Genomic DNA, 13,110 nt, shown 5'->3' with positions numbered 1-13,110 from the left:
TGATACTGAACATAATACTGACCATGATACTGACCATGATACTGAACATAATACTGACCATGATACTGACCATGATACTGAACATAATACTGACCATGATACTGACTATGACCAAGGGGTGGTTATTAAGGGACCTGGAAATTGGAAAGGGGCACTGGCCCAAAAAAGGTTAAGAAACACTGGTGTAGACGCTCAGCCAAACCGGATGCACTGCAGTGGGTCCTGCAGGGCGGGGGGTGGGGGGGTTGCTGCGTTTTAACCCAGCAACCCTATGTAAATTGCGCCACTGCTGATAAACGTCCCAGCCCAACAGTAATGTAACTAATAATTGGGCCGCGCGACCCGGAAATTACCGTAATAATCCTAAAACGGGAGCAAAAAAAATGTTTTATAAAAAAATAAATAATAATAAATGGCGCGGCCGTTCTGGAATTTTCCCGAATTTCCCAGTGGCCAGCACGTCCCTGTCCCACGGGCATTACACTATTAACTAGAAAAATGTGCTCCTCGGAGCATAGGTCTCCAACCCGGCCAGCAGGTAGTAGAAGTCAATCTTAGCCAATCAGGATGAAATATGAAAAATCGGAAAGGTCCGTCTTGATGACATAACTATAGAGATAATGTGTACCAATTTGTGTGATGTCTGGCCTCCTGGTGGCGCTAGAACAGGCCGATGTGAAGTTTCACGGCAATCGGACGCTGCTTTTATGATTTGAGGCATTTTGTTCAAGATGGACCACTCCTGCAAACTTTAGATGCCAATCTTAGCCAATCAGGATGGAATATGAAAAATCGGACAGATCTGTCTTGATCACGTGACTATAGAGATATTGTGTACCGATTTGCGTAATGTTTGGACAAAATCTGTAGGAGTAATATATATATATATATTTTTTTTTGCAAAAAATCTTCCTCCTGGTGGCGCTATAACTGGCCATTGTGAAAAATGTGGGGTGTTGGCCTCCAGGGAGTGTGTGTGCACAGTTTCACGCCGATCGGTCGAACGGTGCCGGACACACTCACACACACACAGACACACGGACGGACAGGGGGCAAAACGTAGTCTCGGCCAGGCGGAGACAATAATAATAATACTAATGACAATAATAATAGGTCACTCTTTCTCTCTTATTTCAGCCAGTGTTACTGATTTTACAGAGATTAAATCATTTGGCAGTAGGTATTTTTTTTTTCAAGTAGCGTATTGCTCTGTTTTTCCTCCTCTCTTCCCGCTCTTAGTACCGAGTTTATCACTTAAAGTGGAAGTGTTCACTTCAAACTTCTCATTTTGATGTGCAGGGTAGGGCGAGTTCACTCACTGCAGCAGTATGTGGCATCCAGTGAAAGGCAATTAAGAAAATTGGCTTGCCTTAGATGTCCAGTATGGCCTTGATTGCCAAAACAATGACCCATGCCATTTTAAAGGAGGCCTATTGAATACTAATTTCTAGGTATTATATTTTATTCTGGGACCCCAGAGTAGCTTTACATGATTCACAGTTTAAAGCAAACAAACACAAACAAAAAACTCCTTATGTATCTTATACTTAAAGAGAACCTTTTACTTGGTCAACTTCCTTTTTTAGATGGCTGAAAACCGTGTAGAGGCGATGTGAGCAGAGCAGATGACCTTAAAGAAATCTGTGACAAGTTGACGTCAGCTGGCTTTCAACATAGGAAAAACAGCTGTATGTTTGTAGAGCATAGCTGCTCTACAAACAGACAGAGACATCGTCATTCGCGACACCTATTTGTCATTGGCTGTCCTGGCTGTCCTTCACTACTTTAAGCCAATGGGGACACTTCACGTTTGACATAAGCATTAATTGCATACATATCTCCAACATTTAGCATTGCATTGCCTCATATAGATCCCAATTAAGAAAAAACTGTTCCGTGACAAGTTTGTTTTTGTTTTGCATGTGAAAATGTTTTAATTAAGTAACAGCTTATAAAGCCTTCCGTTTGAAAACCTGTTCCTTGAGCCAGATTCAATGGCAGCACTGACGTTCGTGTAAGTAATTCTCAAAGCAAAGCTGAGCACTTTCGTCAAGTCAGATGAAAGTAAACGTTTGACTTCGGTTGGTGGACTTCAAAATAAGAGCATTTCGTCAAGTCAAAACTAAATTTAATAGAATTCAAAATACTTGTTTTTAAGAAAGCTTAGTTTTCACTGTTGCTACACTTAAAATATAAAACAATTGTGAACCCATAGTCCTATAGGCCAGTGGTTCTCAAACTTTTTCATGTCAAGGACCCCCAAACTATCATTATTATTTGGCTGCAGAGTGTGGACCCCCATCTGAAAATATTAGTGTTTACATGTTTCACCTTTTTTCAGCGTTGTTTGAAAATAGCAGATCTTCAAGCTCACAACAAGTGCACCAGAGTGATGCATTTAATTGACAAATGGGGAAAATGTCCTGGGGTAGATCCAGTACCCACTGACCCACTGCTTCACAAATCACGTTTCATTTGATACAGGATATATCCATACGTTTCACTGTAGTTGGATGGTGGTTGTATGAAGCTTCCACTTCTGCCTCCACTATGGCATTATAGTCCATATTGTGACTATGAATTGAATACCAAGGACCTCAATGGAAACAAGACCGAAAGGACTTTTTTGAACTGACCTTTTAGACAAAGTATTTGAAATGTAACAGTAATGTTTTACATTTTTGCCTAATAAAATATTCAATCAATCAAACCTATATATACAATACGTATATGGATATGTTGATTGGTAGATAGATAGATAGTTAGTCCAGATTGTTGTCAGTGTTGTGTTGTGTGTGGCTATTTTCTCCACAATCATTCAGCCGAGGACAGGCCGAGGGAACAAGGAGTCCAGTAGGGTTTCAGCTCAGGGTCACAGAGTACGGCTTCAGAACAGTCGGTGTTCACAGCTTAGTCCAGCAGCTCCTGCTAATTAGTGTCAAACGCGCGCAATCGTTGAGTGACCTGGCATCAGCCTAGCTGCTAAATTAGTGTTGCTGCTCTCTCATTCCCTGCCTGTCTACACATTATCAACCCCCCCCCCCCCCCCCACCACCGCCTACCCCCGGCCCCCGTTAGCTTGCTCCTCTCGCAGTGGAAGATGAGTTACAGCAGGGCTAGTTTGATATACAGAGAGGCGAGATAAATTTGCTGACATTTTCATACGACCCCCACCTGGTGCGCACACGCACACGCACACGCACACGCACACGCACACGCACACGCACACGCACACGCACCCACCCACCCTTCTGGTCAGCCACGGTGGACGGGCGTAGCCATAGTCCATATTACCATCCTAATAGGATTGTGTGTTTTAAAGCACATCTTTGCCTGCCTGACAAGAGGCAGAGAATTGGATGTCAGAGAGGGAGTTTTGCTCACTTTAACAAAATAACCTACAGTATCAAGTAACGATTGTTTGAGTTTGACAGGTAGCGTCGCCCTGCCCCGCCCCACCCGAACCTCCATCCCGTCAGCATCCCACCTCTCTCTCTCTCTCTCTCTCTCTCTCTCTCTCTCTCTCTCTCTCTCTCTCTCTCTCCCCCTCTCTCTCTCTCTCTGCTATCCTCTAATAAATTGTGTCCTGCCGCCTTTGTTTCCTGGATCTCACACAGGAAATCCCTCAAGTGTGGATTTAAGCTTGAGATGAATGCAGGAGATTGTAGTGTAAAACTATATGGTGTCTGTGGGGCTGAGGGACTCTGACGTGAACAGACTGCAAACATCTGGCGGCAGTTCAGTCTTCTCTAGTCTTATGTGTACTATCACCGTTAAATTCTACAAATTAAGGTGCTGTGGTATATAGGCTATGGCTGTTAAAGGCCCATTTTTTAACAATTTTACAGAACTTACCAGAGTAATTGAGTCGATGTTTGCCTGAACATCATTGCACAGTTAAGTCATGGATGTTTGAATTTTATTTGTAAATCAAGCTTTCCTGGGACTATTTCCAGCTTGAGTTTACAAATCAATCCACATTATGAAATTAATTCTGCATTTTGCAACAATAGCATTAAAAAAAAAAAAAAACGGGCGATGAATGTTGTGTTGTATTACTGTACCTCTCTCACATACTTTACAAGTATCTGCAAATGGAATTCCATACCGTACTGAAATGAACAGAATCCGAATGGCTTCCTGAAACAAACCACAGTACAATTTGGAAAATTGTCGACAGTAATGGCAAGTGTACTGTGAGTCATAATAAATGCATTTATTACTAGATGCATGCATCTCCGGCATTCATCTCATTGAGCTTGTAGATCTGCTATTTTTGAAAAATCTTGAAAATGTGTGAATATATATTTCTTTTAACGCAAACATTTTTAACTAAAATCTTTGCTTCTGGAGGTCCCTGGAACAAAATATTTTGAGATGGGGATCTGCGGCCAACTACATATCATTTTGGGGGTCCTTGACATGAAAAAGTTTGAGCACCACAAATATAACAACATACGTTTTTCAGAATACTGTTAGTATCTAGAAGACATTTGTAAGAATCGGCCTCAGGTCTTAATGGGCTAAGGGATAAGTAAAACCTCATTTGCTACAAATAATATTATTGGCCGGCCAGCAGCTACTGTATGTAATACTGATACTATCTCCAACTTCATTCACATAACAAACAATCCCACATTCTGAAATTAACTGGATTATTTAATTGAGGACATCCCAACTTAACATACTTTTCCCGAAAAGAGTAAAACACTATCCTTAACCCTGACTTGACATGTATGCTGTCAAGTTTATTTCAATGACTCGCCGTCAATTATCCTGCTTATTACACGGCTACTTAATAACAAAATTAATAAATTGACCCAAAAGTAACAACAAAGGTTTTATTTATGCCAGGTCACGTGCGTCCAGTACAACGTGTCACCTCAGAAAACCACAGGATGTGTTGATCAAATAGAATACATTTTCGGTTACTGCATTGTATATTTCTCACTTCAAATGTTTTCAAAAACATTCTTGAGAGCAATGTTTGGCTGTAAACAACATTGTGTGTTTGTTTATGGCTGCCATGTTTGGTACGGCGTAGCGTAGCAGGTGGTGCTCTGAGCCTTTGATTAGACAGCGGTCTGTTATTGAGCCCAGTGGTCATTACTGCTGAATTCAGTGATTGACCAATCAGAATCAATATATCGCATTATATTGCACACACTTTATACAGTGTGTGCTGAAATGCACCTGTGGTGTGGGATTTGCAGTGGTGGAAAGTAACTTAAGTACATGTACTCAAGTACTGTACTTAAGTACAATTTTTTGGTATTATTACTTTACTGGAGTATTTCCAATTTTCAATAATGTTACTTCTTCTTCACTACATCTCAGAGGCAAATATTGTACTTTTACTCCACTACAATTTTTTGAGAATTTTTGTTACTAGTTACTTTGTAGTTTTAGATTATTGTTACAAAACATACATTAACCACTTCAGCCAATATATATATTGGCTATTTTCAAATTATTTTTATACATTTTAGACATTTGAAAACTTCAAAATGGCTGTAAATGCGCATGAACTGAGTTTACATCTCAATGTAACAATGTACTTTGTGACTGCTCACCCCAACCGCCACCAACGTCTTGAGACACTTTCACTTTCATTTCCCAAGCGTAGTGGAAGCCATTGATGAAAGAATAGTGCTTCTTTGTGCCGTGAACAAATCAATCCGCTTCACAAATGGACATTATCTTTGGTTTGTCATGGATCCCTACACTTGATCAATAGCTTTCACATATCATTATGTCCAGCAGCCTCTGAGGCCCGCTGTGTTCTTTAGTTCGAAGCAGCGCCTATACACACGCCTTAAACTCTTCTAACTGCGCGGCACACTCTGTCTACATTTTAACAAGCATAGGTAGTCGAGCATTCTCTCTGAGGAGCAGTGCTTGTCCTGACACAATGCAGTAGAAACCATTCACAACTCTGTGTGTGTGTGTGTGTGTGTGTGTGTGTGTGTGTGTGTGTGTGTGTGTGTGTGTGTGTGTGTGTGTGTGTGTGTGTGTGTGTGTGTGCGTGGGAGACTACGGATGGAAATGAGCTCCTTGCTAAATCCGGCATGTTTACATGAGATCATGTTCAATTGATTGAATTCTTGTACATGTATTGAATGTTCATCAAAGCGCACTTTCCCTTAAACGAACAAGTAAAGTTTGTTTGTTTGATCGATTTAGATTCCAGGGCTGGACAGGGAGCCCCCAGAACAGTGAGCCATGCCGTAATTGAAGGGACACTGTGTGTTTGTTTGTTTGTTTCAGATTCCAGGGCTGGGGAGGGCGCCCCCAGAACAGTAGATCATGCAGTCATTGGTGGTGTGGTGGCAGTGGTCGTGTTTGCCATGCTGTGTCTACTCATCGTTTTAGGACGCTACTTTGCAAGACACAAAGGTAGAAGGCCTTATTTGCTTATTTCTATATTTATTTAACTTGGTTTCATGCAAAGGCTGTATGACCAACATTCATTTCCTATACTGAACGTCATGGATTTAGATAGCATCTTCAATTTTGCTTGTGTAAGTAGAACTTACAGTGAACATGTCTAGGGTAACTTACATTTTGGTCTTTTTTTTAACCCACGTCCCACCTTTGTTGTTTTCTTTCCAGACAGTGAATTATATCATTCATCCATGGGGTTGAATTAACAGTAGTTGGTACTTTTTGGTTTTTTAAGTGGCAGCTGAATCTATAGCTGACAAACAGGTTATTAAAATAGCAATCTTGGTAATTGCTATGGACAAAGTACAGACTAAATCAAGAGTAAGACTCTGATGTGTTGACTCAGTTCCACAGATATTGTGAAAATAGCAGATCTGCAAGCTCACAACGCCTCGTGCTGCGAGGCGTTGTGAGCTTATAGATGGAATATTTTCTAATCTTTCTTATATAATTTGACAATTTGGCCAATATTTGACCAGTTTTGACCTTGTCCTTGTCATCCTCAGGTACCTACTTCACACATGAAGCCAAAGGCGCCGATGACGCAGCGGATGCAGACACAGCCATCATCAACGCAGAGGGCGGACACACCAGTTCAGAAGAAAAGAAAGAGTATTACATCTAATCAAAACAGGACCCCTCACACCAAAGTGTCCTCTTTGGGACACAGAGCTGTTTTGGGGGCTGGGGGTTAGGGTTTAGAGGGTGGAACCAGGGATTTGAGGGCACTTAGTGATTATTTTTTTGGTGAGAGTAGAAGGGTCAGTAGATAGAGAAAAACAGTTGGGTGTAAAGAGAAGCGAGGATCCGAGCTGAATTGAATTTAGACTAGCCTGCAGCTGTAGATTGAAGGTTTGATGTACAATTAAAAAAAAAAGGGGGGGGGGGGTTAGGAATTGGTCAAGAAGTGGTCATGTCTTGCGGTGGGGTGGGTGGGGGGGGGGGGGGGGTAGGGGGGGATTGGTACGTTGAGAATGGGGCTGTGTTGGGAAGGGGAGGGGGCGGGGGGGTTTGGGTGCCAGAAATCACTGTAGAGAGCTTCACCATTTGACACCTCCCTATACTGCTGGTACAAATTTTGTTTTATTCAACCATTTGCAGAAAATTCTGTGCCTTGTTCTGAATTTGTTTTCTATTCCCACTTTGGATTTGTGTTGAACCCCTTTAGCATTACCACCACTGTCGCTTCCCTCTCTCCCACTCTCTGCATCTCCACTCTTGTAATTATCTATGTACTGTTGGCATTCATATGAGGGTAACATTACACAGCCACTTTACTCGGATCCCCCAATGTGTGTGTGCACACGTCATGTCTTCTCCTGCATACCAAAAGATCATGAAGAACCTATTTCCAATATACTGTGAGTTGTCTCAAGCCACTACCTTTATCTTATCCCCCTCCCGAAAAAACCTTTTGACAAGTCCAAAATGCATGGAATGCTTTACATATCATAGTTGAAAGGACGAGCAGTAAATGAGAAACAGGTTGTTGTATACATGCCCATCTCATCCTCTCCTGAACATCACCACACATCATTCAAAAGGATGGAATGATCTTGCTCCTCTGTTTTATTTTATTTGGCCATAGCATATTGTTCATGGTGCTTTGATTTGTTTTGGGTTATTTTCAAAACAGATAAGCCACCTCGTCTGAAACATTTGCATCGCCTATAATAATAGCCTATACTAATAATAAGTTCAACATTATTTGCCCTCACTGTGCTGAAATAATCAGTTATTTGTGTTAATTTTGACTGAGTGGAAACACAGTACTCCTGGATGCTTTTAATGATTTGTGGTGATGATGATGATGATTCTTTGATTTCCATCTTATTTTTACTTCTATTTTTTTTTTCCTTTTAAATAGGAAGACAAGTAAACAAAAGTATTGTTTTATGGTAGTTCCTCGGCCAACCTGCTGCATTACTACATTGCTTACAAAGTTTAATAATGATAAATGATTTGGTACTAATATTGACCAGCCACCACCCTGTGTAATGCTGACATTTACATTCAAATGGCCAAACCAAACTTCAGACTTTTGCATTTAACATTTAAAATGACATTTAACCTGTTTTTAGACTTTTTACAACCACAAATGAAGGGTGGGTGTAAAAACTAGAGTTGGTCCATTCGTTCGTCTACGGACGTTTTATGTCCGAAGCCAGTAATTCAATAATTTTTTTTGCCGAATGCAGGCTTATACTCTTATATTTATATGAAAGCATTATTCCAGTGGTTCCATTATTCTTGAAAAAACAAACAAACAAAGAAACAAACCTGAATTGACGGCTTTCCCCTCTTCGTTTGTGGTCCAAATCATCTAATGTCCCAGGTATAAAAAATGTAGTGAAATGAAATAAATCCCTTTTAAATATATACGTTGGCCAAATAAACAGTTCAACGTCTTTACAAAGTTGGGATGGGCATTTTCATTTTGTTTGTGGTCGACGACGAACAAGAAGTTTAATCGACTAGTCGTGACATCATCGCCACCCCCCCCCCAAACACAGAGCATTAACTTAACTGCACGTAACTATCATGAGATAAATAGGTGCTTTTTAAAATTATTATTTTATTTTTCAAAATGGTTCAAGCACTACCGTTACCAAACAAAAAGTGAGAATAAGTCTTATCAGAAATTACAGAACGATGTTCGTGCAAGCACTATATCATATTATCCATATCAAATACTAATTTCCACCGTGTACAAAAGCACTGGGTCAGTTTAATGCAGAGCTGAACTGTGTTGCTCTTTATTTTTCTTCGAGGCAGCTGAGGTGGAAATGGGAAACCAGTGGATTGCATGCAGCCAGTCCACACGACATGTTTGGGAACATAAAGCCGTCACTAATTGCAAGCTGAAGTGTGTGAGTGTGAAATAATAACACAGACATAGTTATGTTATTTGCCTTGTCATGAGCAACAAAATCATGGACATTTTCTCAGTTGTAAAAAAAATAAAAATAAAAACAATAAATATTGATATCGGCGAGTCAACATCACGCCCGAGTCGACAAATGGATTTGTCAACTAATAATGCCCATCCCTAGTACAAAGATCACAGCAACTTTGTGGACATGTAGTCAAACTGACTGAATTTGTCAGAATCTCACATCAAGAGCCTATAGTCAATGTATCAATTATGTTTCACTAGTGTTACGGTAAAAAATAAAAAACAAGGTTCACCACATCACAGAAAGACTGTAACCTATGGAATTCGAAATGTACTATACACAAATCTATGTGATGAAATAGGCAACTTTTATAAATATTACAAATAATATCTGTTTAGGATTTAAACATATGAATTGTGGTCACTACTGAAAAAGGAACTGGGATATTGATTTGCAAGTACACGCGTGTTTCACAACGAGAATGTATTACAGCAGACTGGGCCATATTCAGCACATTACAGTTCTTCTGTGTATATGGTTTAGCTATATGATCCAACAGTTTTCAATTGCGTAAACATCCCGTACTTTATTGCATGCATGTACATAGTACAAAACACTCTATTTCCTTCTCTGTCTTGCTCTATGTATCACCTGCTAAAACATATTGAGGACATATTTTTGGGTGCCAGTATGGGAGTGTTAAGGAATGCCAAAAATCATTAATCTATTTGTGTTTGGTTTGGTTTAGGGTTCATTTGCTTTGTTTTGTTTCTTTTAACAAATCTATGGGATTGCATATTGCCCTGCCCTTTCACTCAACATGGCAACGAGGTTATGATGATGGTGAGATATTTTGTGGACATCAAAATGTAATAGTCAATTGCCATGTCAAAGTAATTTGTCACTGTACACTGCAAATGTAATTTAATTTGAATACAAACTAACACACACACACACACACACACACACACACACACACACACACACACACACACACACACACACACCATCTAAAATGGAGTTTAGGGAATCACTGTCAAATTGAGGTTGAAGGTGCTCTGGGTGAGTGAGAAATAACACAAATTGCACGTCCCTAATCAAATAGTGCTAGTGTATTCTGATATCCATCTAATGTTGCTTCCCCGGGTTTAAAAGAGAGCATGCAGGCCAGGGTTGTTTTAGATGGAGGCTAGAGAAGGGAGGTCGCATGAATGGTGATCTTAAATGTGTGCAACTCTTTTTTTTTGTGTGTTGGACCTGATTTTAATTTCAAACACTGTACTCACAAAGGAATTACCACTAAGTTTAACACTGTATGCTGTTGACAATGCTGTCTGTTGCGTAGGTTGGGGTTTTTCTGACTAGGTTAGATGGTTTTACAGTCTGGTGTTAACTGACTTGTTATTGTTGCTTTATAATTCACAGAGCAGATGTCAGTTCCATCTGTTAGATTGAGATTGTGTGACTTGTATTTAACAGTGAGTACTATTTCGCTTCAGTGACGTGTGGCAGCTTCCATTCAAACACGACTCAAAATCTGTGCTTGCCAATAAAGGAACAGAATCCTGAATATTTGTCTTCTCTCTTAAAGCTGATCTAGTGAACTTTGATTTGTAATTGTTAAACTTTGTGAGTTAAAACAAAGGAGTGGGTTTGGTTTAAGTCCAGTGCTGACCTGCTAAAGGTTCCCATATAAATAAACACAACTTGATCCAAAACATTTGGGTGGACTTGAATTTTCAGAAGAGGTTTTAAATTACTCAGATCTTCATGTTAGAATGTTTTAATTTAGGTTATTGTGTGTGTCATTTCTTTTTTTATTTCCATGAAATGCCCCATTGCTACCAAAAGTAGAGATAACTTGGACTTTGGTCTCACAGTGTAACTGGTGTAATTTTGTTTTCCAACTAGATTCCACTGATAATGTCCAGTCTCAGGTTCATGCATTGCTGACTGATGTGACTGCATCTCAGGTAGAATGCAACGTTTAGGCCCCACCTTTCGGTGACACAAGAGCAAGTACAATGCATCATCATTAAAAGCAAGTACAAAAAAAAATCATTTTAGATCCAAGAGACAAAATTCGTGAAATATTTTGCATATAAGCTGTCTTCTGTATTTTTCTTAATATTTGGTGCACTGTATATGTATTAAGTATTACTTTGTATTGACATAGTTCACAACGGATGCGTACTCTGTTTATTAGGATGAAGCAGAAACAGAATCAAATTATTGTGGCTGTAAAACTGTCCGTTTCCACGCACCGCCGCCTTTGGATTTTTCGGTTCATTCCCAGGAAGTTTCATTGTTTACCACTCATGTTTCTAGATTGATTATTTTTGTCTTTCTGCTGTTCTTGGACAATGTTAATGTGTATTAATGAACAAACAGAGATCCACATTCCCATACACATTTTGTATTGGTTCATAAATAGACATTTTTACAAAACAATGAAGAGTTCTTGTCTTAATAAAAAAAAGATATTAATGTTCAAAGTAATTTGTGTTTGTGTTGTTTTTTCACATATTTGAACTGAAAAGATCAATATGTAAAAATAAGACTCTTTAGTCTTGTTAGTCTTCTAGGTAGACCTACTAGGGGGGTAGGCTATTGTTTCTCAAGGGGGGGGGGCATGTGGGGTGACACCACATTATTGTATGAAAATATTATTAGCAACGATCATTTGGAAAACAAAAAAACGCTGATGGTAGTGCAGATCTACAAGCTCAAAATCAGCCAAATGTTTGCCTGTTTTTGCCCAATGTTTGCCTATGACATACCCAGAATTGGAACGCTAGGGTTTAAGTGGTTAATAGTCTGGCTTGGTTTAAGTTTTTGACCGAAACAGAGGGCCCCGTATAGACTTTTTGTTTAGTGGTAAAAAAAAAAAAACCAATGCATTCAGGGATGGATTATCAAACTGGCCTATTAGAGAACAGAGGTAAAAAGGGTCCTGAAGGAACTGTTCAAATCAAAACAAATGGTCCAAAACACCTCAGGTGTTTCATAAAAGGCCATTGAAGGGGGATTATAAACTCTCAGATGGGACCCACAACAATCAAATTCTTTCTATGGACTCTTTTAATTAGGCAGTCACTAAGACTAATTAAACTGGGAAAGACCTGCAATCTGACTACATTTGAGAGTCTCTATTGTTCAGGTTGTAAAAATTACCTGGCAGTTAATAAAAATGAATAGATTCAAAGGAGCTGATTCTCTAAAGAGCAATGTGGGTTTTATGTGATCAACATTTTTAAGGACGTTTGAACAAAGACAGCAAAACCCTCTGGGGAACAGAAAAGTTTAGGAGTAATTGCCTCCGTCCGTCCATCCGTCCGTTTGTTAAAATCCTGCTTTTGGAACTTTTTCACTCTACATTGCACATGCACATACAGTACAAACACACCTAAGAAGCGGCTTACTAGCTCCTCATGCATTGAAGGTGGCATGAGCTCAGTTCTGGGCTCTCCCTAGGCTGGCAGAGGGAGAGTAGCACCAAGGATTACATAGGCAATTCGCACTGGGTGAAAAAATGGGTTACAAAATCATGGGATAAAAATGTAAAATAATAAATAAATAAAAATGTTACGTCCCACTTCACGACATTTTGCATAATGAGTATACTTAAAATGTTGGTACTTTAAGGATATTTTATAATAATACCAGACTTTTACTTTGTGTTATTGATACTTTTACTTAAGAGGGGGGGGATATTTTTTCCTCGACTGCATGTTACTGCTGCATTGAGCAGAGACAGATAAAGAAAGCC

At 39.6% G+C, this 13,110-nt stretch overlaps 1 protein-coding gene across 2 annotated transcripts in view; it reads left to right on the top strand.

Annotated features, from left to right (window-relative positions):
• cadm1a (cell adhesion molecule 1a) overlaps window positions 1-7,294 on the top strand; it is a 348,623-nt gene extending 341,329 nt beyond the window's left edge. For both annotated transcript variants that reach the window (XM_080436284.1, XM_080436283.1), the window contains 2 exons: window positions 6,268-6,396; window positions 6,951-7,294. In XM_080436284.1, the coding sequence (XP_080292410.1) occupies window positions 6,268-6,396; window positions 6,951-7,069 (248 nt within the window). In that variant the 3' untranslated portion in view covers window positions 7,070-7,294. The remainder of the gene's footprint in view (window positions 1-6,267; window positions 6,397-6,950) is intronic.
• Window positions 7,295-13,110: the final 5,816 nt, after the last annotated feature.

The sequence above is a fragment of the Gymnoscopelus braueri genome (genome assembly GCF_963280865.1).
Source record: "Gymnoscopelus braueri genome assembly, chromosome: 8".
Lineage (NCBI taxonomy): Eukaryota > Metazoa > Chordata > Actinopteri > Myctophiformes > Myctophidae > Gymnoscopelus > Gymnoscopelus braueri.
This window is presented reverse-complemented; position numbering and strand designations above follow the sequence as displayed.